Genomic DNA, 21,858 nt, shown 5'->3' with positions numbered 1-21,858 from the left:
ATATTTTAAATTGCTCTTCCGGATTACCAGCTATGACATTTTATACCCTATATGTTCGATAGCAAAAATGGCTGGAAGTAGATTAATACACTTGGCATTTTATAATCCAATTTTAGCAGTAATAACTCCGTCTGGATTTATTCCCAGCTATCATTGGTTCGCTCTGAGTGAACATCTATGCTGCTGCATGGCAGGTCCTTCGCTTAACTGCGTGACCAGTCCGACTCAAGTAGGCTCTTCGAGGAGCATATCCATCACTAAAAGCCCGTGGCTGCATCTTTAAGTTAGAAGGTTACCGACGGAATGTCTATCAATTGTTAGGATGACTTAGAGGCGATAGCAATGACGAATACGGTGTATCTGATATATAGTAGTTGGGTGACGTATTACAGCCGACAATCGTAGAGCAATCTTCAGCATGCATAGGGTGATGTAATTAACTCCACCTCAAAACTATATAAAACGGAGTAGCTCGAAACCAAATCTATTGTCAGTATCCCCGAGAGAATAAAATCACGTCCAAATAGGTCTTCGATTCAATGACTCCCTTCTGATGCTTTGTGATAGCTATAGATAAGTATGATTTAAACTAATTGGTCACGTGCAAAATAATTTAACCTCTCATGACACATGGAGTGCAAGCCCTACGTGTTTATACACTAAAACTAATTCCGACACATTGATGTATGTTCGTTAATGTCAAAATTAGATCTAAACAAACAATTGCGCAATTTGATTTCGCCAAAAATACCGGAATAGGCAAGCATTCTGAAATAAAAATCCCCCTGATAGTACATTGTACAGACGACATCGTACTATAAGTGTGGAGACTTGGTCCACCCAGATTAGATTTCGTCACAATCTATGACAGATCGAGATGCATGTACCATTTCTTGTTGTGCGTACAATGTTAGATGTTGAAGGTTGATAGCGCCACGGGCTCCTGTGGTACGCGGGCTGAGTCCATTTACTTATAAGACTGAAGTACGCAAACCCGTCTCTCGATATGGACTTAACCAATGTACTAGATAGAGGTATATGTATTATATTTCCTTGTTGAAGCTATTTTAGGAAGTTTATCCAATATTTGTAGCGATAGTGTCATCGAGGCCAGCGTGTAAGATAGGTAGGTGCAATATGGGGAATCTTACAATCGGATCGAAAACAGGAAGTACAGTTAAGTTGCTATCTGGTCGCAGGTCGGTCTCTTATGAGAAAACTGTGTCTTCCGCTACGTTATTGCCATCGACACTAACGGCAACAGTGTCAGCGCAACAGAAGGGCCGTTTTTACAACGTTATACAGACATACTTACCGAACAATGGCGACACGACTAGTTGCATTAGCAGTTATTTCAATAAAAATAGCAGATACCTAGATGTACGGGATGGAGACGTTGTGCTGTTGTTAGGTAAATTAGGCAGGAAGTCTATGTATGTTAGACTTGTGAGCAGAGTTGGCGAGGGACTGGTACCTTCTCGATGCTTGGAAGTGAACGAGACTCTGTCAAAGATTGCTTCTAATCCCCGGCCTAAAAGAATCTCGGATGGCAGTACACTAAAGCATTCGAACGAGGGCGATGATCATTCAGATACGGTTTCTAGACCAAACCAAAGAGAGATTGCTCAGTTCGATGACGAGGATTTGCTCTACGCCTGTCATATCACCGAGTGTAACGTTGCAGAAGACCGTGTGTGGTATAGAGTGGAATGTGAGATGGCATCTGGGCATTTACGAGTCCTTTGTCGTTATTACCAGGACTTTTATATGCTGCATTTAGCTATTATAGATGTGCTACGACGAAACTCACCTGAGGCTGATGTCTCACTGTTACCCAAAGTTCCTGCTCCAACAGGTAGGATAAGTGAAGGTACTTCACTCGAAAGGCTGGGGAAGTTGAACAACTATCTGCATAGTCTCTTTAGTTCACCGCATATATCCGAAAAAGACAAGCACTCCACAATCGTTGAGCAGTGCCTGTTTCCACGAGCGGGGGATATAGTATATATTCCCAAGGTGGGAAGTTTCCTCCTTAAACAGGGCGTTGATGGTAAAAAGTCTGAGGACGAGTACTGGGAAGCCGTATCTGATAGCGAATCAACTCCGGGTTTCCCGATTCCTCCACATATTGGTAAGGGGTTCTGGTCAGAACGTTAATGTAAAACTAATACTAATACTAATACTACTACTAATACTAATAATAATACCTTACATCGTTCCTGGGTTTCCAGGTTACTGTTAGCACAGGGTGATCTACAAAGACCAAAGTTCCGCTTCGATGTTATTTAGCTGTGCAACTCCGTCATCTTTAGCCGGTGAGCTTCCACAAGAGCCATTGTTTTCTATGTACAAGTAAGCAACCTCAATGGCTCCAATTCTTGGAGTTTGATTTTGATGTCCCAGTTATTTCAATATAAGTCATATATATTCCGTTACGTCATGGTACGTAGCTGTCTAATTTGTTGGTTTAACATAATGAAAAAAAAACGTTAAGATATTAAATCTCGAAGGTAATTAGATATAATTAATAGATTAACATTCTGTGTAAACTATTGCACCTCTTTAATCACGTAATGCATATTCTTTTAAAAATCTTGATGGGTTATTCTTTTAATTATATGTTTTAGTTCTCGCTGACATCGACGCTGTCAGTGATCGGTCACGTGTATGTAGATAGAAAATCTAAGCAACTTTAAGAGAGATAGATATATATATAAGAGCAATACACCTAAACATCCATTCTGAACGGTTACGCATCATTACTAGCATATAAAGTATACTGACTGACAAATGCATGAGACTGTTGTACCATTGGAATCAAGTCCGGATGTCTTTACGAATTTTGCAAGGCAACTAGGTCTTAATTCCCAAATGGCCTTTCATGATATATATTCTTTAACCGACCCCGAACTCTTAGCCTTTTTGACAAGGCCAATGAGTGCTATAATACTTTTATTCCCCATTAATGAGTTATTTGAATCCTTAAAAGACCATTCAACTCCTCTAGACTCACAGTCAACTCCCGTTATTTGGTTTAAACAAACTATTAACAACGCCTGCGGCATGTATGCCTTATTTCATTCCCTAGCGAATAATAGAGAACTTTTAGAGGTAGATTCGAAATTTAATAAGTACCTCAGTGAAAACAAGAAGGCAGATGGTAGGTATGGGGGCAAAGATAGCATGGATTTTGTATATTCACTTAGCGACCTTTACAAGACCAATTCTCAAATGGGACAAACTACAGCTCCGGATCCTGCTGCTGCTGTTGACTTGCATTTTATAACATTTGTTGAGCATGAAGGAAAAGTCTACGAACTGGATGGAAGAAAGTCTGGTCCATTAGTTTTGGGTTCTGCGTCTTCGAAAGACCTCGTTGATGAACCGCTAATTAAAACCCGCGTCAAATGGTACATGGACAATGCAGATGAGAAAATGAAGCACCAATTCTCCTTGCTGGGGCTGGGCCCTTCATGGGATTAAGAAAAAAGGCATATCACCCACCATGAAAATACATGTTAACTTACTAAAGTCCATAGCTATGCATACATAAACTTCATATCTACACAATTCCGATGTCTATTACTTTTGTCCTTTTATGTCTACCTTCATTGACTTCTTATAATGATTCAAGATTATCGATCGGCATTCCTTGAAGTTCAAGTACATTGTGTCTGCGTCACCTTCCGGTAGCACGACAGCATTAAATAATTCAAAATCGTTTAAGAATTGGAACGTCTCATCTTCACTCTGAAGATGTAATTCCGATACCAAGAATGTCAACTTTAGCTGATTGTAAGCGCAGCACATCGTTTTCAAGGCCCTTAGACGTTCTCTTTTAATAAATTGGTCAAGCAAACATCTCATTGGCCCTTCACTCTTGGCATACATTTTCATAAAAGAGTGATAATCTTCTTGGTATTGTGCAGTTGCTAGATCTAAGGCAAGTTTTATCATGGAATTTTCATATAGAGATGCATCTTCTTGATACAATTGAAGCCTTATTTCATTGATTGCAGCATGGTCTTCCGTTAGTAAGTTGTACAACACTCGATAGCTTATAAATTCAGCAAAGTTCTTCTTCTGGACGTTTCCAGATTCGAATAATTCATTTATACTTCCTTGGCACTGATTATATTCCCCCAAATCTCCATTCATTAAAGCTATTCTGGCATGAGTTTGATACACTTTTAAAGTAAAATCGTTTTCAATAATCTGAACCTTTAAATCCTGACGAATAGACTTAAATTGGTCACAGACATATGCATATTTGGCATGCTCCTTCTTATATTTGTGTATAATTAGTTGATACGCTTGCCCAAGGACGGGCAACGGGCGCACCTTCTCTGGATCAGGCTCACTCGTCAATCTAAGATATTGCTTTTCCAAGGTTTTGCATCGCCCTACTACGGGCTTGTTCCTATCGAATTTGTAAGAATGGTTACTTGTTGCATTTAAGTTGGAATAGTCCTCTTCGTCGCTAATTCTGGCCTTCTTGGAAGCAGGACCAGAACTAAACCTTTCCAGTCGCAGTCTCTTCTTCTCTTGCTCGGAAAGCGTCGTTTGACGCTGGCCACGGTGAGCTTTGGTCTGCGACGTATTTACTGGAGAATTAGAAAGCTCAGAGCTACTAGTCAAGCTTTTGGACATAATATTATGTGATTCAGGAAACAAGATCCTCTGCGATGCTTCGTCCGAACTGCCACCTTTTCTTTTCCCGCCACTCGAAGTGGACTTCTTCTCACATAATAGTTGCATAGGAGGTGTCGTGCCACCCCGACTAAATACGGGTACAGGAGGCTGTTGAAACCAATCATTCTGCCACTCCTTCCCAGAGGCATAAGCCTTAGCAATCAACTTATTAGCTTGGCTGATGAACATCTGCATCTTCACCTCACTAAACTTTTCCTTCAAGGCTCTTGCGTATTGTCTATCAATCCAGCTAACCAATCCAGGAGGTTTGCTCGCATTTGTGTCCTCAGCAGGAAAGAATAGAGAATAATCGGGTTTACGTACGGTATCAGAAACGGAAAGAAAGTTTCCTTTTCTAGTCGGCTTGGGTATAGCTTCAATGCCAGGATTAAAACTATAATGCTGTTGAAGCACAGTACTACCATAATCCACTCCCTTAAATCCAGTGTACCCTATAGTGTAAGAGTTTGATGCTGTAGATTGACCTGTGTGTACCCACACACCTTTATCCTCAGGTCCATTGTTATTATTTGTAAAACTATTTGTTACACCAGGCAGCACAGGAGTGTCATCACCCCTACCAGAATTTGATTGATGCAAGTTCAAGGGTTTTACTTGATTATATTTATCCATAATAGGTAACGGAAGCACCAGCAGCAATCACGGAGGGCCTTAAGGGTCTTATTATGAACTTCTCTTGTAAAACTGATGTCATTTTATGTTGATACACACAGTCTTGTGGAATTAATAATGAAAACATAAATCAAGTATCACTATTTACGGAAAGCCTATTCTTCTCGCTATATGAGCTCACGATCCTCCATATCATGGTCAATTGACTAGGGATCTCTACGGCTTATTGCCTGCTTGCTATACACTATAGCACTCTTTTGTGAGGCAGTCTTGCTACTTTAGTCATTGTTCTTTCGAGACAAATGATAAATGACAAATGTAGGGTAGAGAACTTTCTACAGTTGTTCACCAACTGGAACACAAAAAAGGAGTAATCTACCTGTGGCGCCTTGAGTATCTTTCTATTGTTGCCTGGCTGGCTGAGCTCAGTTGCTTTTGAAACTGGGTATCAGACATGTTACTTGTAATCTGTTTCGTCAATTCGTACACCAAGCCAAAAAGGTTCTGCCGGCGCAGTGCAATCTCCCGTTTCCATCTATGACGCTGTTGCTGCTCAATTTCTAGGAGTTCTTGCAGTTTGTAACGTTCTGTTTGATCTATTGTTGGTGATTCCAGTTTCTCGGAAAAATAGTCAATCTTATCGTGTACCATAGCCATGACAGAGAATTTACCATTGGTACTAACTTCCATAGCAGCAATTCGTTCCTCTAGTAACGCAGCCATGTGAATTGCAAATGATTTAGGATCAGTATTATCGGAGCCATAATGCCTATGTATGATAGGATACTCGTGTAAGCCGTCTAGTTCATAAATATAGCCATTATATGGAATAAACCCTGTAAAATGATAAACATCACGGCTGGATTTCCCTTCCCTTGGTGCCGTTGGGTCACGTTCAAAAGGATCAGGGCAAGTAAATGAGTTATGCACATTTCTGATCATCTCAGAATTGGACATAGTCTCACCACGTAAAACCTGATCCTTAAATCCCGAAGTGAACTGCCAAAATCTAGTAAGTTCGTCTCCAAGTTTAATCTTATCACCATTTTGTTGTGCAATAGATAGAAGGGTATTCAGTATTGCCTGAGTCCCACAAGCGTCTTGGATAGTTTGCCGCGCAAAGAACAGTTCGTCGGGGTAGTCAACATCGTAAACACCTTGAATAGGGGTATTATTTCTATAGGGAGTAGGATCATATTGGAAGAGAAAGATAACACCATAGAGAGGAGTAGTCAGCATACGCAAGTGTTCTAAATAAGGCACGTCTTCAAATTGGATATGCTCAACACCGAGATCCTTCACCAGATGAGTGAAGACACCAACATCGCTTTCAATGGTTTGCCAGCTGGACATTTGGTATGGTATTTTTGTTTATGTTTTAAAAGAATTTTGACATACATGTGCATGGCAGGAAGTAACTTTTAGGTTAAAGTTGTAGTTGCTTCCACGCCCCTAACCAACACGCAACAAAAAAATAACATGCTCCACTAATACAGTATTTACTGAGTTACTGCTGGGGTCTATGTGTTTCGTTCGGTATATCAATCAAGTATCGCGTTGCCCGTGTATGTTTTCCTAAGGCTCTAAGAGTGACGGGAGCTTTCGTTTAATCGATACTCAGCATTCCTGAAGGGCTTTTCCTACTCAACAACAGTAAAGTAGCATTATTGTGCCCTACTATTCTTATTCGGGATTTTTCCTGGTAAGCTTCGATATTGTATGATATATCTTCAAGTTGGTCACTTTAAAACATGACTGAGATCATCGTGAGAATGAGCTAACTTTACCACAGCTCAAAAGCCGATGAAGTGATAATATTTCAAGAGTTTAATGATTGTGGCAACATTACATTAACCTAGAATTAGGACAGTAATTTCTAATGTTGAGCGCTATAAACTAGTTACAGGGTTTTCCGGCGTTTCTTCAGTTCATTTAGGCATTAGATTCGAATGGATATGTCAATAAAACTGCGAACTTGCCGGTTATGAACGTCATTGAATATTCGACGTGGATTATTGTGCTGCGAATCATCGTCTAACATCTTGTATAGATCCAGAGTGTTGGCGATATTCGAGCACGCAGGAGCAAAAATACTTCGAAAGTACTCAATTACATACATTATGATCCTAAAACATTCAGCAGCGGTTGCTGATACATTCAAATGAACGTTCTCGCACCTTGCTCTTCCTTTCATCTACTTATCCATTATGATCACATGACCTGATCTTGACGATACAAAATTTTCCAGCCGAAAAGTTTAAAGCTGTGGTTCAATCGGCAAGACTAGCCAGCGAACCTCATCGGAAGCCCAGGAATTAGGTATCCGCTATAAATATGTTCAGCTTCATTGCTAGAAGAGGCATACATACGGTACCCAAGTTACCAAACTTGCAGCAACTTAAAAATAATGGTATCCCAAATATTTTAAGTGCACAAGGTTTTAAGCAATGTTGGCTAGATCAGCAGGAGTATTATTGTAATAAGTTAACTCTAAACACTGCTGGGACGACCTTAGAGTCATATCTGCCATTTCATATTCTATTAAACACTGCAAAGAGGCCCTATCAGTCTCATATTTTCAACATTGCATCAGGAGCGCATAACAACCATCTCTTCATGGAAAACATCTTGCCTGCAAGTGAGAAGCAGTCTCCCTCACCAGCACTAATGGAACGTATTAAAGAGCAGTATGGTGAATGGGAAGATCTGAAGGCGCAAATGATTGAGCGTGCTGAGGAGGACGTAATTGGTCAGGGCTGGCTGTTCCTAGTGGAGAACGGTGAAAAGGAAATCCATATTCTAACTGTGAATAACAATGGTACACCATACTACTTCCCAAGGAACCAATCGTTCGACATGAATGTCACTCTTTCTGAAAAGGAATTCGAGCAGTGGAAGGCTGCTGATTACTTGACTAAAACTACCGATATAGAAGACTGGACGATTCCACTAATTGCCGTTAATCTCTGGGATTACGCCTACCTCAAAGATTATGGGGTTGCTGGTAGATCAGAATATGTGAAGAATGTCTTAGACAACCTAAACTGGACAGCTGTCAACAGCAGACTGTACTTGACGACAAACAACACTTCTAGCTAGACGTGACTTAAATTTTCTGTATATAATTCCCTAAAGTAATTTATCTGTATAGAGGTAGAGTTTACACAATTTTCACCGCAACTACTTTAGCGTCTTTTCTGATCAAAGTGGCCCTGCCCCTTTCCACCAGTTTACCTAGTGCGAGCTCGCAAACTCGTTCGTTCATGCCGTGAAATTCCCATGTAGACGAATCATCGCCGCTGACTATCTCGTAAATTGTAACGACTTGGTTAAGTTTACCACATGTTTCGAACCACTGTAGCATCAGGGAGCTCCATGACTCGAGAGACTTCCAAAGGATAAAGTAACTATCATTGGCATCCTTGAGCACAACACCCTTTCGTAGCGCATGTGACCAGATCTCCTGAGTGAATGGGCCTTGTACCTGTCGATCTAGTTTAAAATTAACAAATATGCTTTGCTCTCCCCGTGGATCTAGAGGATGTCCGTCGCTGGCCATGAGCCAAATACGGTTCGCCTTTGCATATTGCAACAGAACGTCAACCCAAGTGTCCAATTGTTGCTCACGGATGAGTGAATTCGGCTGTCGCGTATATAACGGCGGAAAATCATAAATTGCTGGGAACTGTGTATTCATATTGGCTGGTTTGTATTGCTCCAAGTATAGTTTGAAATATCGTTTTTCATTATCTCGGGAATTAAGCAAGATGCCCTATATTATATACCGTACACAACCACTCATTGTAACACATGGAGGATACCCAGCTCGAGGAAGACTATGAGGCCGTAACTTACGACTTCCTGGAAATGATCTCCAGGCTCTATCTGGCGCAGCACGGGGCTGACGATAGCGTAGATCCACCCACTTTACATCGCTACATACAGATGCAGCTAGCAACCTTAATGAGCAGCTCTACGGCAAATCTTCCAGGCAAAAATATCCTTTCAACCCGCCTTCGGGAACTTCAAGAACAGAATTATAACAATGATAACGCCATGTATGATAAGCTTCGCGCACTATCGCAGCTGATGCAGGACTTTGCCCAGCAGCGTTCAGAATATCTAAAACTTATTGAAAGTACTAGGCCACTCTACGAAACGCTGCGAAAGAACTATAAGGCCAAAACTATCCAATCTAGGCAGCTGAGAAGTCAAGATACCGCTACTCAGAAGACTCGTGAGTTACTTATCGCATTGATTATCCAAGGCAGCTACCAAGGCACAGAAACTGAAATAGATGAGTGGCTGGAGCATCTAGCACAATAGTAATTGAAGATCACTAGATCAGGTCGATAGACTCTTGAACTACTGGATAGTTTTACGTTCAGGCCTCATCGCTTCAGCTTTCTTTTCACTTATTTTAGAGCGTTTCTTTTTCTTCTTTTTGAACTCATCTCATCCACTATAAATTTATAGAAAAAAAATTCTATTCAAACATTACATTAGAAAACGCTTCACGATTTCTCGCTTGTTACTGCTCTTCTATCACCCCCTTTCTTTCTTGTAATCACATTTGTACTGGTTATATATCACTAGGTGTCTTTCTTACCAAAATAATTACAATGAAGTACGTTGTCGTTTCTGGAGGTGTCATCTCAGGTATTGGTAAAGGTGTCCTAGCATCATCTACTGGGATGCTTTTGAAGACTTTGGGTCTTAAAGTAACTTCAATCAAGATTGATCCTTACATGAATTTAGATGCTGGTACTATGTCTCCTTTGGAACATGGTGAATGTTTTGTTCTTGATGATGGTGGTGAAACGGATCTAGACCTGGGTAACTATGAACGTTACTTGGGTGTAACTTTAACTAGAGACCATAATATAACCACTGGTAAGGTATATTCCCATGTTATTGCTATGGAGAGAAAGGGTGATTATTTAGGAAAGACTGTTCAAGTTGTTCCACATTTGACCAATGCGATCCAAGACTGGATTGAAAGGGTTTCTCGGATTCCAGTGGACAACTCTGAGCAAGAACCTGATGTCTGTATTATTGAGCTGGGAGGTACTGTCGGTGATATTGAATCTGCACCATTTGTGGAGTCGCTCAGACAGTTTCAGTTCCGCGTTGGTAGGGATAACTTTGCTTTGGTGCATGTTTCTTTAGTTCCTGTTATTCATGAGGAACAGAAAACCAAGCCAACACAGGCTGCTATTAAGGATTTGAGATCGCTTGGTTTGACCCCAGATATGATTGCTTGTCGTTGTAGCGAAAAGCTGGATCTTCCAACTATCGAAAAGATTGCTATGTTCTGTCACGTTGGTCCAGAACAGGTTGTTAACGTCCACGATGTTGCTTCGACTTACCACGTTCCTCTGCTTCTTTTGGAGCAGGGCATGATTGACTATCTAGGACAACGTTTGAAGTTCTCCGATATAAAGCGCAATTCTGCTGATCTTGAGAAGGGTGCTCGCTTACTCGAAAACTGGAAGTCACTAACCACTGCTATCGACGAGTCCTACGACACTGTGCAAATCGCCTTGGTCGGTAAGTACACACACCTAAAGGACTCTTATTTGTCCGTCATCAAGGCTCTTGAACACTCCTCCATGAGGTGCAGAAGAAAGCTTGATATCGTCTGGGTCGAGGCCTCCGATTTGGAGCCTAAATCCAACGAAACTGAAAAGCAAAAGTTCCACAAAGCATGGAACAGCTTGTCCACCTCTGATGGTATCCTTATCCCAGGTGGTTTCGGTACCAGAGGTACTGAAGGTATGATCCTTGCTGCCAACTGGGCACGTGAGAAGAATATTCCATTCCTAGGTGTCTGTCTGGGTATGCAAGTGGCTACCATAGAGTTTGTCAGAAACGTCTTGAACGTCAAGGATGCTACATCGTCTGAATTCTATCCAGAAGTGCCTGAAGACAAGCAGGTTGTCGTCTATATGCCTGAAATTAACAAAGAATCCATGGGCGGTACAATGAGACTTGGTTTACGTCCAACAAACTTCCAACCAGGCACTGAGTGGTCCAAGATCAGAAACCTTTACGGTAACGTGGACTCTGTGCATGAAAGACACCGTCATCGTTACGAAATCAACCCAAAGCTAATACCGGAGTTGGAAAACCACGGTTTAATCTTCGTGGGCAGAGACGAAACTGGCCAAAGATGTGAAATTTTCGAGTTGAAGGACCACCCATACTACGTCGCTACACAATACCATCCAGAGTACAGGTCTAAGGTTCTAGAACCATCAAAACCATTCCTTGGTTTCATTGCAGCTGCCTCGGGAGTGTTGGGAGATTTCCTCACCGAAGACGCAACAAGAGCCGTACAAGGTAAAGTCGACTTTTAAAGATAGATCATAAAATTTAAGCACAATGTACTATTATTTGTAAATACTTATAAAGGTATAGCTGACTGTTCAGTATTCAGTTTGCAATACCAACAACACCACATGCACTACGGGCGCCTGCGTTACCTGTCTTTAGAGATTCCTCATCACAACCCTTCCCCAAATCATCGCGGCCTTCGTGAACAACGACAGTTCTGCCAATAATTGAGTTAGGACCGGACAATGAAATTAGACGGTCCTTGATGGTACCGCTTGCAACACCATTCGCGTTAACAATCACGTTACCTAGATCACCAACATGTCTAACTTCATCTTCTGGGGCACCGTGGGTGGCTTTTAACGGGTTAAAATGTGGACCTGCCGAAATACAACCATTTGTGTTGTCACCGAATTCATGAATATGGAACCCGTGGTAAGTATCTGGTTTAAAACCAGTAATTTCGTAAGTAACTAGAGTTTCATCGTTCTCAGACTGTTGTTCAAACTGAACAACACCTGTAACATTGGAGTCTCCTTTCAATACTGCAACTGTAATTAAAAAATTCTTTATTAGTAAAATTAGCCGCTAAGAGTTTTTAAACATTACTATGTTTAGAAACGTCCATTAGAGGTTACACATACTTGCTTTAGTCATTATAGCCAATTTTCTTTGTTATGTTTTTGATGCGCTAATTATGAGCTGATAATAGAAAGCCCAAGATCGGGTGAGTCGAGAGGTTACGAGAGGTTATAGAGCATTATTATACAAAATTTTTAGTAGTAGCCCCTATTTCACGTGACCGTTTTCTGGGATTTAATTGGATGGCAACGCCACCCGATTTTCGGCGGAAACAATTCCTGATATAAAACAAGGACGAAATATTAATAACAGTGAGCGCGCTGCTTGTCGCTGGCGGTTTGGGCGCTGGGTTGAGAGTTGTTGGGAGACTGTTGGGGTGGGCTGTGCTGTGGTAGAACGGTTGGTGCGAAATCTTATATTTAGAGATCTTACATAGCGTAGAAATGTTCAACGTAGCTTAGAGTCAGGCCAGCTTGGGAGTGCCAACGTGAGAAATGCTGCGATAAAGTGAGCGGCACGTAGAAAACTATAATGGGTACGACTTAACAGCGGTCAGTTGAAGAAGACTCGCACTGGTACAACGTAACGGTCACATGAGCGGTTAGGATTAGGTACTTAATCTATGTTGCTTATATTATAAGCGCTATTTAGTTAGACATTTCGTAGTTGGGTACTTGTAGTCAGCATCTAATCTTGTTCGTCGCCATCCCTAGGGGCAGGCATTGTAAGCATAACGCTAAAAGTGCTTGCGACCACAAGGCCCGTGAATAACCACATTACTATGGACATGGGTTTGTGGGTAATGCGGTGGCATAGCTCTATGAGCGGATTATTGTGAAAGAAGGACATGTTTGCTTCGTTGGTGGTCGCTAAAGAGTTAGTTGGAAAGACGGGTGACCGCTCGGTTTTCAGCCAAACGCGCGCCAGCCAACACGCTCAAACATCCCCTTGTCGTGAGAGTCAGATGCTGGACGGCACTGAGATCGCTGCTGTTAGCAGTTCACTGTCATAATTATTATTGGCGGTAATCTTGTTTGTGTCACGTGACCAAACACGGTTTGGTGATAAAGTTGATACGATTTTCAGCTTTCTGTATCTTTACTAGGGGGGACATCTCTAGAAGGTTTGTAGGAAGCACCATAGCACCAATTAGCAATGCCCAATATATTCAGGTTAGCAGGAGATGCGTCACACTTGGCGAGTATCATAATATTGATCAATACAGTGACACGGACTAACTCGATTGATGGAATTTCGCTGAAGACCTTGGTGTTATATTCAATTGTCTTTATAACACGTTACATTGACCTTTTTTACAAATTCCATTCCCTGTACAATACTTTGATGAAGATTGTGTTTATTGCAACATCTATATATGTGGTTTTCATTATCAAGCAAAGCAAAAGAACAAATCCAATTGCATACCAAAATATGATTATGCGGGACTCATTCAAGATCCGTTTCATCCTGCTCTTTAGTGCAGTTATGGCTCTTTGTTTCCATCGCAAGTTTACCGTGCAAGAGTTGCTATGGTCATTTTCTGTATGGTTAGAGAGTGTTGCCATTTTACCACAGCTCTTTATGTTGACCAAGGCAGGTCGGGCAGATACGTTGACTACTCATTATATTTTTGCCCTTGGCTTATATCGTACAATGTATATTCCAAACTGGATATGGAGATATTATGCTGAAAAGCGCTATGACAGATTGTCGATCGTAACTGGGGTGATACAGACATTGATATACTCGGATTTCTTCTACATCTACTACAAAAAGGTACTCAGGGAGGGTACAGGGTTTACATTGCCTGTTTAGTAGATGAGTAGCGGCGAGCTTGTGACTCTTATTTAGTTTGATATTCCATTGAAAATATATATCTAGTATAGATGCTTTATATTGAAAGGAACAAGCAGTTTTCACTATTTAAAAAGAATTAAAGCTTACCGTGTACCATGCTTGGATGCTTTGCCTTTGGAAGCATCAATCCTTCTTCAATTCGTAGTATTCTTCCTTTACTCCATCCTTAGTGACTATCATAATTTGAAGGTTGTCACCAACATGAATATGCCTTTCAGTAGCGGAGTTGAACGCATCCCGCACTAGCCTGATCACATCTTCAAGCGATAAGTCCTTGAGCGGTTTTCTTTCTGTGCCGTTAGACTCTGCGACATATTGGTTTTTAAAGCTGATTTGATTGTCTAGGAAAGGCATGATCAAGGCTGCAGCTGCACCTCCTGCTATGCACTGGTTACGCTCGTAAGATCCGACTGGATCGAAAGAATATAATGCGCCCTTTCCTTCGTCATCTAGGCCAGCAACAATGGTATGAACATAATATGGAAACATACGCTTTGCATATAGTATATGTTGTATATTTCTAGCGGCCGATTGTAACTTTAGCTTCTTGTTGTGGTCAAAATGATACCATTTCACGCTATTTTGGAATCTCTTTATCAACGCATCACTGTCAGCAGCAAACCCATTTGCGGAGATGATAATATCATCACCACAGTCAAAAACTTTTGGCTCCTCACGTGAATTGATCGAGTAACCGGTTGTATGTCTTGTGTCGCCTGCAATAATAGCGAAATCCTCGCTTGCGATTCCTAGAATTGTACCTCCATTATCATCGTAGGGATTAAACCTATGTTCAATAGGAACCGACTGTATTTCATTACCGTAATCTGATTGAATAGCGCTCTGCATAATTATTGGTTGCTTTAGGGCGGAGCTTCTATTTCGTATCGTCTTCAAAGCTTTGTATGTATCTTCAAGTTTGCCACCCTTTAGGAAGATAAATGTCATGAAAAAGAATCACGTGATTGAAGGCTTCATCGCAGTGATGGTCATAATATTTATAATCTGTAGTTAACGTTATACAACTGGCTAATATCTCATGCAACGCCCTGCGCGGCATGAATATAGTCGTAGGTGAACGCAAGCGAATCCATAAGGGCGCGAACAGGCATATGTTCGTCCACTGAGTGGATTTTCTTAATTGCATCACGTGGAATCAATCCAGGCTGGAAACGGTAGATATTGTCAGTGAGATTCCAATATAAAGCAGTATCGGTGTTGGCAAACATAATGCTTGGGACAATTACAATATCCTTGTCTTCGTTTCCGTTTTCGAATGGAAAAACAACCTCTTCATAGAGACTTTTGATCGTACCTGCGAATGTTCTCCAAGCACTGTTGTCTGGAGACAATGGGGCAGGTTCAAGTGAAAACATACTGGAGAGCACAAGGTTACCTTGTGGTGTTGGTGGTAAAATAACTTCCTCATTAACTTCCAATCCAAGGTTAAACGACTTTGCAATTTTGTACGCTTTGGACGATAGTAAATCCTCCGTCTTCTTCACTGTAGAGTCCACTGCAATCCTAGAGTCAACGACAAATGAGACCGTCTCTGGCACAGCATTAGTGATAATTCCGCCATTTATTATAGTAACAGCTTTTGTTGTACGCAACATTGAGTTCACCTCCGGGCCCAAAATGGACGTGAAGCTCTTCACCACGCGGTCGTTGGCGTTACGGTCGTTCAGAACTTTCTTTAAATCATTCTTCAATGTTTGAGGGATGTTTTCAGAGTACTGGGCGATACACTGGAATAATTGCAAAGTTTGGCTTCCTTTGTACAGCAAAGTTGGTAAAGTCTCATCTTCAATGTAGGTGATTAAACGCGCCGCAATACCAATCGACGTGTGCTCAGGTGGAACAGAAGCATGGCCCCCAGGTGTAGTTAAATTAAAGGCTACGGCGATATGTCCTTTCTCTCCGATGGCGGGAATTGCATAATCTTGACCACCGATGTTAGATATTCCTGCAACACCCTCATCATAGATAGAGTAAATACCTTTTTCGCCATATCTGCCTAGAAGCAATAAATACAAGTGAGCTGCTCCATACCTTCCGCCAACCTCTTCGTCGCAACCTAACGCAACCAAGATTGTCCTTGAGGGGACAAAGTCTGGCTCATTCTCCAAGATATACTCCAAGGCCTGTAGGGAAGCTACCAACTTGTTTTTGTTATCAAATGCTCCACGTCCCCAAACGGCTCCCTCCTTCAAATCCCCACTAAATGGGGGGTATTTCCATTCATGCCATGTTTTACGCTCAACAGGAATAACATCCATATGCGCAGCCAGCATCATTGGCTTAAGGTCGCGCTTAGATCCCTCCCACGTAATCAATAAGCTGTAAGTGTTCACCTTTTCCACCTTCAACTTAGACCAAACGAGAGGGAAATCTTTGGCTAGCTGCTCATGTAGCAGCTTGAAGCTGTCCCAAGCTTCATTGTCTGGATAAACCCCGGGATCTGGTATGTTAACGGATATTTCAGTGGGTATTCTTACCGCATTCTGAAGCTTTCGGACTGTGGAATCAATTACCGCAGTATCAGTTAATAGCCGTCTGGTATTTTCGACCGCAATGCCACGTACCTTCTCGAAGGATGGGCACTGTAATTCATCAAATTCTTTACTTTCCCCCTGATACAAATTACCCCTCCAGGTATACCACCCGAGGAAAGCAGCCCCTAGGATAATTACATAAACCCACTTTCCACGCCTATTGGGCCGCGGGTTGTTATCCTCATTCTTATTCTTATCATTTGCTAATTGAACCATACTTCGTTAGTCTAGCCTACCTGTAAGGTACTTTAACCATTAATTAGTTTAGGGGAAATTAATTACTGGAAACTTCTCCGTGAACTAATCAACTATATTTAGATTAACTTTTACGATAAGGTAAAAAGCTTCCTCGCAGCCAATTACGTCCGCTTAGTCCAAGCATATATATTATAACAAATACATCTCAGTACGATTTACATATGGGGTGCCGCGGTATAGTCTGCCTCACAGCAGCGTCATCCGCTAAGCACCATTATGTAATTTATACATTTTAAAATTAAAAGACGATAACGGTTATACAACGAACACAACACTACCACATAAAAACCCACTTACTGCAATGTACTTGACGTCCCGCGCTGCGTGTACTTTATGCTTCTTATGGTTTCATAAGTGTCTAACATTATCATTTATCTTGCCCGCCCGTAGGTATCCAGAACTACTCCAACTAGGCTTTTTCTCCGTCACCTTGCTTCAGGTGTTAAAGCATGGAACAAGATCAGACGAAACAACAGAGGGGAAACCTAGCACATCGTGATCTAGATCTCTTTGAAAGTCCTCGTGATCGTAGTCAACAGTCACAATTGACAACACTTCGGTATACTCATTAACCTCCCCAACCCGCTCATTATTTTCGATATAAACCGTCGAATGCATATACATGTGCTCGTGGTTCAGCATCTCAGTTAAGCTATCTAGCAGGTTGGCATGCCCAACAAGTATTCTCAAATCATGATCCTGGTGCCCAACCTGCGCAGCCGTCAAAAGCTTGTGTCTGGCCATGTTAGCCAACAAGTATAACTCCGACGTAGATAGCCTATTACCTGCCATACGTATAACCTCTAGATAGCTAGCTTTTTTATACAAATCTTCACCTCTACTTGATGCGGTGTAGAAGGTTGCTGCTTCAGTCAGACGCAAAACTATACCAATAAATATGCAGCCCTATTATAAGAATATCTTTATATAGCCTAGAACATTGCACACAATGGGCTTACCAAAACTCTTAAATTTAGATTGTGGGATCGGAATTCCGTTTGTTCCTGTTCTGGGACGTATCCCATTGACATAGGTTACGGATCACCCATAATGCGAGCTCTTCAGCGCTACAAAATTGAAGATATGGAAATGCGTACTTTTGGGTGACCTACTCGAGCGTGTGCACTAGTCTTCGTCACAGCCCCCACGGTTACCTCCGTACGACTTCTTATCTTTCCTATTAACCTGTGACTGGGTTTAATCATCAACTCAATATCAGCTGACCTGTTCCGTGCACGCGTTCTGCTCGATGGCATCGTGTTACACGAACCAATCATAGCGTGCTATTTCTACTGCCGGACACCGCGTAGTAAGGGCGGACCGATAATTTTCGTTTCTTCGCTGGGCGGTGGAAGCGTAGTCCAGCTAGTAAGGTTTTCTTAGCGTGTAGACGTTATAGTTTATTCAGTGGCAAGAGGGCGAATAACTTGCGCAATTTACCAGGTCATTACTTCGTGAGCTCTTCATAGGTTGGCGGATTTAACTGCAATAACTGAGCTTTAATTACAGGCGGCCGAGAATTCGATATTGATCAAATAAAAGATGTTGAGATCCATTGCTAGATCTTCTTTATTGAAGAGATCCATTTCTACTACGGTAGCTCCAAAACCAGAAATCACAGAATTGTCTAACGGGATTATTGTTGCTACTGAGGGTAACCCTGCTTCTCACACAGCTTCTGTTGGTGTTGTGTTTGGATCGGGTGCTTCTTCCGAGAACCCATACAACAACGGTGTATCGAACTTGTTTTCTACGGCTTTCAAGAGCGCTTACGGTGCAGAAGCGGCTAAAAGTGGATATAGTTTGACCTCTGCCGTTGACAGGGAGTACCAGTCCTATGTTGTGAACACCACCGCTTCTGGCGTCAACAAGGCCCTAGACTTCCTACAAGACAAGTTGTCCAAGCCGCTAAGCGATTCTGTATTCCTAGAGGCTAAATCCAAGACGATCAAAGCTGTCAATGCCTTTGAGGAGAATGAGCATGCTGAGCGTGTGATGGAGCACTTGCACGCTACTGCGTTCCAAAACACCCCATTGAGCTTGCCAAAGAGAGGTACTGAGGAATCTTTGAGCCTTTTGGAAAACTCTGATCTTCAATCCTTCCTAAAGCACCACTTTGTTTCTTCCAACGCCGTCATTGTTGGTAGCGGTAATATCTCTCACGAATCTTTGCTAAGAGCTGTTGAGTCACAAGTTTCGCTGTCCTCTGGCAGCAAGGTGGAGTCTAAGCCATCGTCCTTCTTGGGTTCTGAAATCAGACTAAGAGATGACACTTTGCCAAAGGCTTGGATTTCCATTGCCGCTGAAGGTGAGCCAGTCACTTCTCCAAACTACTATGTTGCTCAAGTTGCTGCTGAGGTGTTTGGTACCTACATGCACACTGAGCCAGCCTCCAAGTTACAAGGTGTTAAGTTGTTAGACACTGTGTCAGAATCGCATTTGGCTGATTACATGGAACACTACTCTCTATCCTACAAGGACTCCGGTCTATTTGGTTTCTCTGCTATCACTACCAACTTTGGGCAAATCGATGACTTGGTCCACTTTACATTGAAGCAATGGAACAGGTTGTCCATTTCTATCACAGAGACTGAAATCGCTCGTGCTAAGAAGTTGTTGAAATTGAAGTTGGCTACTGCTAACTCTGACAACGCGACTGCTGCCATCAGATTAGGTGCTCAGACGTTGGCTCGTGGTGCTAGCCCAGCTTTGTCTGAAGTTTTTGCCAAGATCGACAGTGTAAACGTTGCTAGTGTCAAGAAGTGGGCTAATGCGAGATTGTGGGACCACGATGTTGCTGTTTGTGGTACCGGTCAAATCGAGGGCTTGCTAGACTACATGAGGATCAGAAACGACATGTCCATGATGAGATGGTAAACGGCTACTACTAGTTTGTAAATATTCATCACTACGTTCTTCCTACTCCCTCTTTTTAGCCATTCTAGTTAATATATTATCGGAATAAAGAACAAAGTGGACCATTGAAAACAAAACCCAGCAACATGAGGTCAAATGGCAATCAATTCCATACCTATCAATATTTATGAAAGATCCATGAACATTGTGAAACACTGACTGTTAGGGTTCTCTTAATGCATTATTCTGATTTACGTGCTTCAAATCTTTGTTCCAATAGAAATCATCAGAAAAGAAAATTCGGCCTGTCAGTAGTCAAACTTAAAAATCAAATAGATATCTTATTTATATCCTATAAAGTACTTTCCCTTTCACTTATTTATTGTATCGGATAACATAATACATCATTCTTATATTCGATGTTTAGTATACAAGTCCGAGTGTGAATAAAGAATAAAAATGCTGAAATCCATAAATCGTCACAAGTTCTATTCTACACGTGCATCACATATCATAGTATTGGTGCTACATGTGTATTTCCTTTTGCCCTATGCCTTAGTGGACTATCTTCTTGTGAAATAGCTGTCATCTTCTCTGTGTTCTCTTTTACCTCAGTTGGTGATATTAAGATTGGCTGAGTTCGCTCGGAAGCATGCATATGGCCCAAGCTAGCTGATTTATGTTCTCCAGAATCGAAAACATTGTTATTCATATTGTTTGTAGACTCGTCGTCTCCTCTAACCGAATTTCCGAAGTGTGGAGAATTTATTAGTATTGAACTTTCTGGTCTATCTTCTAGCTGGTCCTCTGTGAGCTCAGACTTCGTTTCCCTGAAATTAAATCCGTCCAAATCTTTTGTAGGTCTTCTTTTGGTGCCGCTTAAATTAATCCCGGCATCGATGCCCAGGTCCTCTAAAACGGATGCAACTTCTCCATTATATGATTCAGTGGTCTCTATATTATGCCCTGTGGACGCCTCCGACTGTTTATCATACCCATAAGTTTCATTTTGATTTGCACCCTGTGCATCATTATGTAGATCAGGTCCAACGTCTTCCATATCGTCTTCTCCATCATCTTCATCTTCATCTTCGCTGGTGGATGCTTCATCTAAAACATAGTCTCGATCTTCTTCATCTTCCTCCTCTGTATCTACGCCTGTGTCTTCCTCGTAGCACTCCTGGATAATAACATCTCTATCTTCTTCGTCCTCTTCTTCTTCCTCATCATAACCAAAGGTAACAGACACTATCGACTCGATCTTCTCGATGAAATCTTTTAAATTGCCTGTATCTCTAGAACCTAACCACTGGATTTTCGATATTGAGACATTCTCACTATAACCTCTACTATCTCCGTTCTCGATGCTTTGTGCTACTTGATTTCCATTTGCAGGATTTTCTCTACTATGTAAGTTCTCAGATACACCGTAGTCTTTTGTCCAGCTGCTCCTCACGAAACTTACCTTCTCCACCGCGTTCACAAATTTCTTCAATTCATGGATCTTAAAGTATTTCAGAGGATGATAGCAAAGCTCACAAAGCCTTTGTATGGTGAATGGGTATGTGTTGTTCCTAGCAAAATTTATCTCAATATATTCCACGACATGCTGTAGTCTACCAACATCATGCTCCCACCCATCGCTGCCGCCTTCATTTGAAAAAATATCCTGCGGAATAGAAACCAGCATATGTTCAAACAGTCTTCCCAGAAACTCACTTGGAATATTGCATTCTAAAGGCGAAACATCGCGTTCGATGACTATCTGCGTCAGATCTTGGTACAACTGCTTAGATTTTATTCCCATCATTATAATTGTATTCACAAAATTCAAAAACCCAACCCCACAGAAGTATTAAGCGTCAACTCCGCAACCGTTACAATACTTCAGCACCACTTGTGGCTTAATTTTGTCTTTTTTATCCCTCGTAAAGTAGATAATGGTCGATATATTTAAGAATAAGCTTTTTTTTTTACTATATACGGTATCAGTTCTACATAAACTGACACGCAACGTTATATAGTCTACTATTATGGTTTCTCCGGGGTTGAATATTGACCAATAATACCACAAGGTGACCACAGTGAT

The 21,858-nt window shown here is 41.6% G+C and overlaps 16 protein-coding genes across 16 annotated transcripts; 7 read left to right on the top strand and 9 right to left on the bottom strand.

Moving 5' to 3' along the window:
- Positions 1 to 1,137: 1,137 nt before the first annotated feature.
- Positions 1,138 to 2,157, top strand: AW171_hschr42331 (PX domain-containing protein; the record flags this gene model as incomplete). Its single annotated transcript, XM_018131988.1, has 1 exon — positions 1,138 to 2,157. One exon carries the CDS (start codon positions 1,138 to 1,140, stop codon positions 2,155 to 2,157), a length of 1,020 nt encoding a protein of 339 aa, XP_017987434.1.
- A 633-nt stretch (positions 2,158 to 2,790) lies between these two features.
- YUH1 (ubiquitin-specific protease YUH1) lies at positions 2,791 to 3,483 on the top strand (the record flags this gene model as incomplete). The annotated part of the gene is made up of 1 exon (XM_018131989.1): positions 2,791 to 3,483. The coding sequence occupies one exon, from the start codon at positions 2,791 to 2,793 to the stop codon at positions 3,481 to 3,483; it is 693 nt and encodes a 230-aa protein (XP_017987433.1).
- A 99-nt stretch (positions 3,484 to 3,582) lies between these two features.
- THP3 (Thp3p) lies at positions 3,583 to 5,325 on the bottom strand (the record flags this gene model as incomplete). Its single annotated transcript, XM_018131990.1, has 1 exon — positions 3,583 to 5,325. The coding sequence occupies one exon, from the start codon at positions 5,323 to 5,325 to the stop codon at positions 3,583 to 3,585; it is 1,743 nt and encodes a 580-aa protein (XP_017987432.1).
- A 375-nt stretch (positions 5,326 to 5,700) lies between these two features.
- On the bottom strand, positions 5,701 to 6,678 carry AW171_hschr42328 (HDL309Wp; the record flags this gene model as incomplete). Its single annotated transcript, XM_018131991.1, has 1 exon — positions 5,701 to 6,678. The coding sequence occupies one exon, from the start codon at positions 6,676 to 6,678 to the stop codon at positions 5,701 to 5,703; it is 978 nt and encodes a 325-aa protein (XP_017987431.1).
- Positions 6,679 to 7,659: 981 nt separating this feature from the next.
- RSM26 (mitochondrial 37S ribosomal protein mS42) lies at positions 7,660 to 8,424 on the top strand (the record flags this gene model as incomplete). The annotated part of the gene is made up of 1 exon (XM_018131992.1): positions 7,660 to 8,424. The coding sequence occupies one exon, from the start codon at positions 7,660 to 7,662 to the stop codon at positions 8,422 to 8,424; it is 765 nt and encodes a 254-aa protein (XP_017987430.1).
- Positions 8,425 to 8,485: 61 nt separating this feature from the next.
- Positions 8,486 to 9,022, bottom strand: VPS25 (ESCRT-II subunit protein VPS25; the record flags this gene model as incomplete). Its single annotated transcript, XM_018131993.1, has 1 exon — positions 8,486 to 9,022. One exon carries the CDS (start codon positions 9,020 to 9,022, stop codon positions 8,486 to 8,488), a length of 537 nt encoding a protein of 178 aa, XP_017987429.1.
- Positions 9,023 to 9,135: 113 nt separating this feature from the next.
- Positions 9,136 to 9,651, top strand: AW171_hschr42325 (HDL312Cp; the record flags this gene model as incomplete). The annotated part of the gene is made up of 1 exon (XM_018131994.1): positions 9,136 to 9,651. The coding sequence occupies one exon, from the start codon at positions 9,136 to 9,138 to the stop codon at positions 9,649 to 9,651; it is 516 nt and encodes a 171-aa protein (XP_017987428.1).
- Positions 9,652 to 9,947: 296 nt separating this feature from the next.
- On the top strand, positions 9,948 to 11,684 carry URA7 (CTP synthase URA7; the record flags this gene model as incomplete). Its single annotated transcript, XM_018131995.1, has 1 exon — positions 9,948 to 11,684. One exon carries the CDS (start codon positions 9,948 to 9,950, stop codon positions 11,682 to 11,684), a length of 1,737 nt encoding a protein of 578 aa, XP_017987427.1.
- Positions 11,685 to 11,760: 76 nt separating this feature from the next.
- SOD1 (superoxide dismutase SOD1) lies at positions 11,761 to 12,318 on the bottom strand (the record flags this gene model as incomplete). The annotated part of the gene is made up of 2 exons (XM_018131996.1): positions 11,761 to 12,212; positions 12,306 to 12,318. 2 exons carry the CDS (start codon positions 12,316 to 12,318, stop codon positions 11,761 to 11,763), a joined length of 465 nt encoding a protein of 154 aa, XP_017987426.1.
- A 612-nt stretch (positions 12,319 to 12,930) lies between these two features.
- Positions 12,931 to 13,092, bottom strand: MIN6 (Min6p; the record flags this gene model as incomplete). The annotated part of the gene is made up of 1 exon (XM_018131997.1): positions 12,931 to 13,092. The coding sequence occupies one exon, from the start codon at positions 13,090 to 13,092 to the stop codon at positions 12,931 to 12,933; it is 162 nt and encodes a 53-aa protein (XP_017987425.1).
- Positions 13,093 to 13,398: 306 nt separating this feature from the next.
- ERD2 (Erd2p) lies at positions 13,399 to 14,058 on the top strand (the record flags this gene model as incomplete). Its single annotated transcript, XM_018131998.1, has 1 exon — positions 13,399 to 14,058. The coding sequence occupies one exon, from the start codon at positions 13,399 to 13,401 to the stop codon at positions 14,056 to 14,058; it is 660 nt and encodes a 219-aa protein (XP_017987424.1).
- A 165-nt stretch (positions 14,059 to 14,223) lies between these two features.
- PRE7 (proteasome core particle subunit beta 6) lies at positions 14,224 to 15,048 on the bottom strand (the record flags this gene model as incomplete). Its single annotated transcript, XM_018131999.1, has 1 exon — positions 14,224 to 15,048. The coding sequence occupies one exon, from the start codon at positions 15,046 to 15,048 to the stop codon at positions 14,224 to 14,226; it is 825 nt and encodes a 274-aa protein (XP_017987423.1).
- An 89-nt stretch (positions 15,049 to 15,137) lies between these two features.
- CPS1 (Gly-Xaa carboxypeptidase) lies at positions 15,138 to 16,871 on the bottom strand (the record flags this gene model as incomplete). Its single annotated transcript, XM_018132000.1, has 1 exon — positions 15,138 to 16,871. One exon carries the CDS (start codon positions 16,869 to 16,871, stop codon positions 15,138 to 15,140), a length of 1,734 nt encoding a protein of 577 aa, XP_017987422.1.
- A 477-nt stretch (positions 16,872 to 17,348) lies between these two features.
- On the bottom strand, positions 17,349 to 17,705 carry ECM13 (Ecm13p; the record flags this gene model as incomplete). The annotated part of the gene is made up of 1 exon (XM_018132001.1): positions 17,349 to 17,705. One exon carries the CDS (start codon positions 17,703 to 17,705, stop codon positions 17,349 to 17,351), a length of 357 nt encoding a protein of 118 aa, XP_017987421.1.
- Positions 17,706 to 18,455: 750 nt separating this feature from the next.
- On the top strand, positions 18,456 to 19,790 carry COR1 (ubiquinol--cytochrome-c reductase subunit COR1; the record flags this gene model as incomplete). The annotated part of the gene is made up of 1 exon (XM_018132002.1): positions 18,456 to 19,790. The coding sequence occupies one exon, from the start codon at positions 18,456 to 18,458 to the stop codon at positions 19,788 to 19,790; it is 1,335 nt and encodes a 444-aa protein (XP_017987420.1).
- A 490-nt stretch (positions 19,791 to 20,280) lies between these two features.
- Positions 20,281 to 21,579, bottom strand: PSY4 (Psy4p; the record flags this gene model as incomplete). The annotated part of the gene is made up of 1 exon (XM_018132003.1): positions 20,281 to 21,579. The coding sequence occupies one exon, from the start codon at positions 21,577 to 21,579 to the stop codon at positions 20,281 to 20,283; it is 1,299 nt and encodes a 432-aa protein (XP_017987419.1).
- Positions 21,580 to 21,858: the final 279 nt, after the last annotated feature.

This window comes from Eremothecium sinecaudum, chromosome IV (assembly GCF_001548555.1).
Source record: "Eremothecium sinecaudum strain ATCC 58844 chromosome IV, complete sequence".
Classification (NCBI taxonomy): domain Eukaryota; kingdom Fungi; phylum Ascomycota; class Saccharomycetes; order Saccharomycetales; family Saccharomycetaceae; genus Eremothecium; species Eremothecium sinecaudum.
Note: the sequence above shows the minus strand (reverse complement) of the source record. Positions and strands in the feature narration are given on the sequence as shown.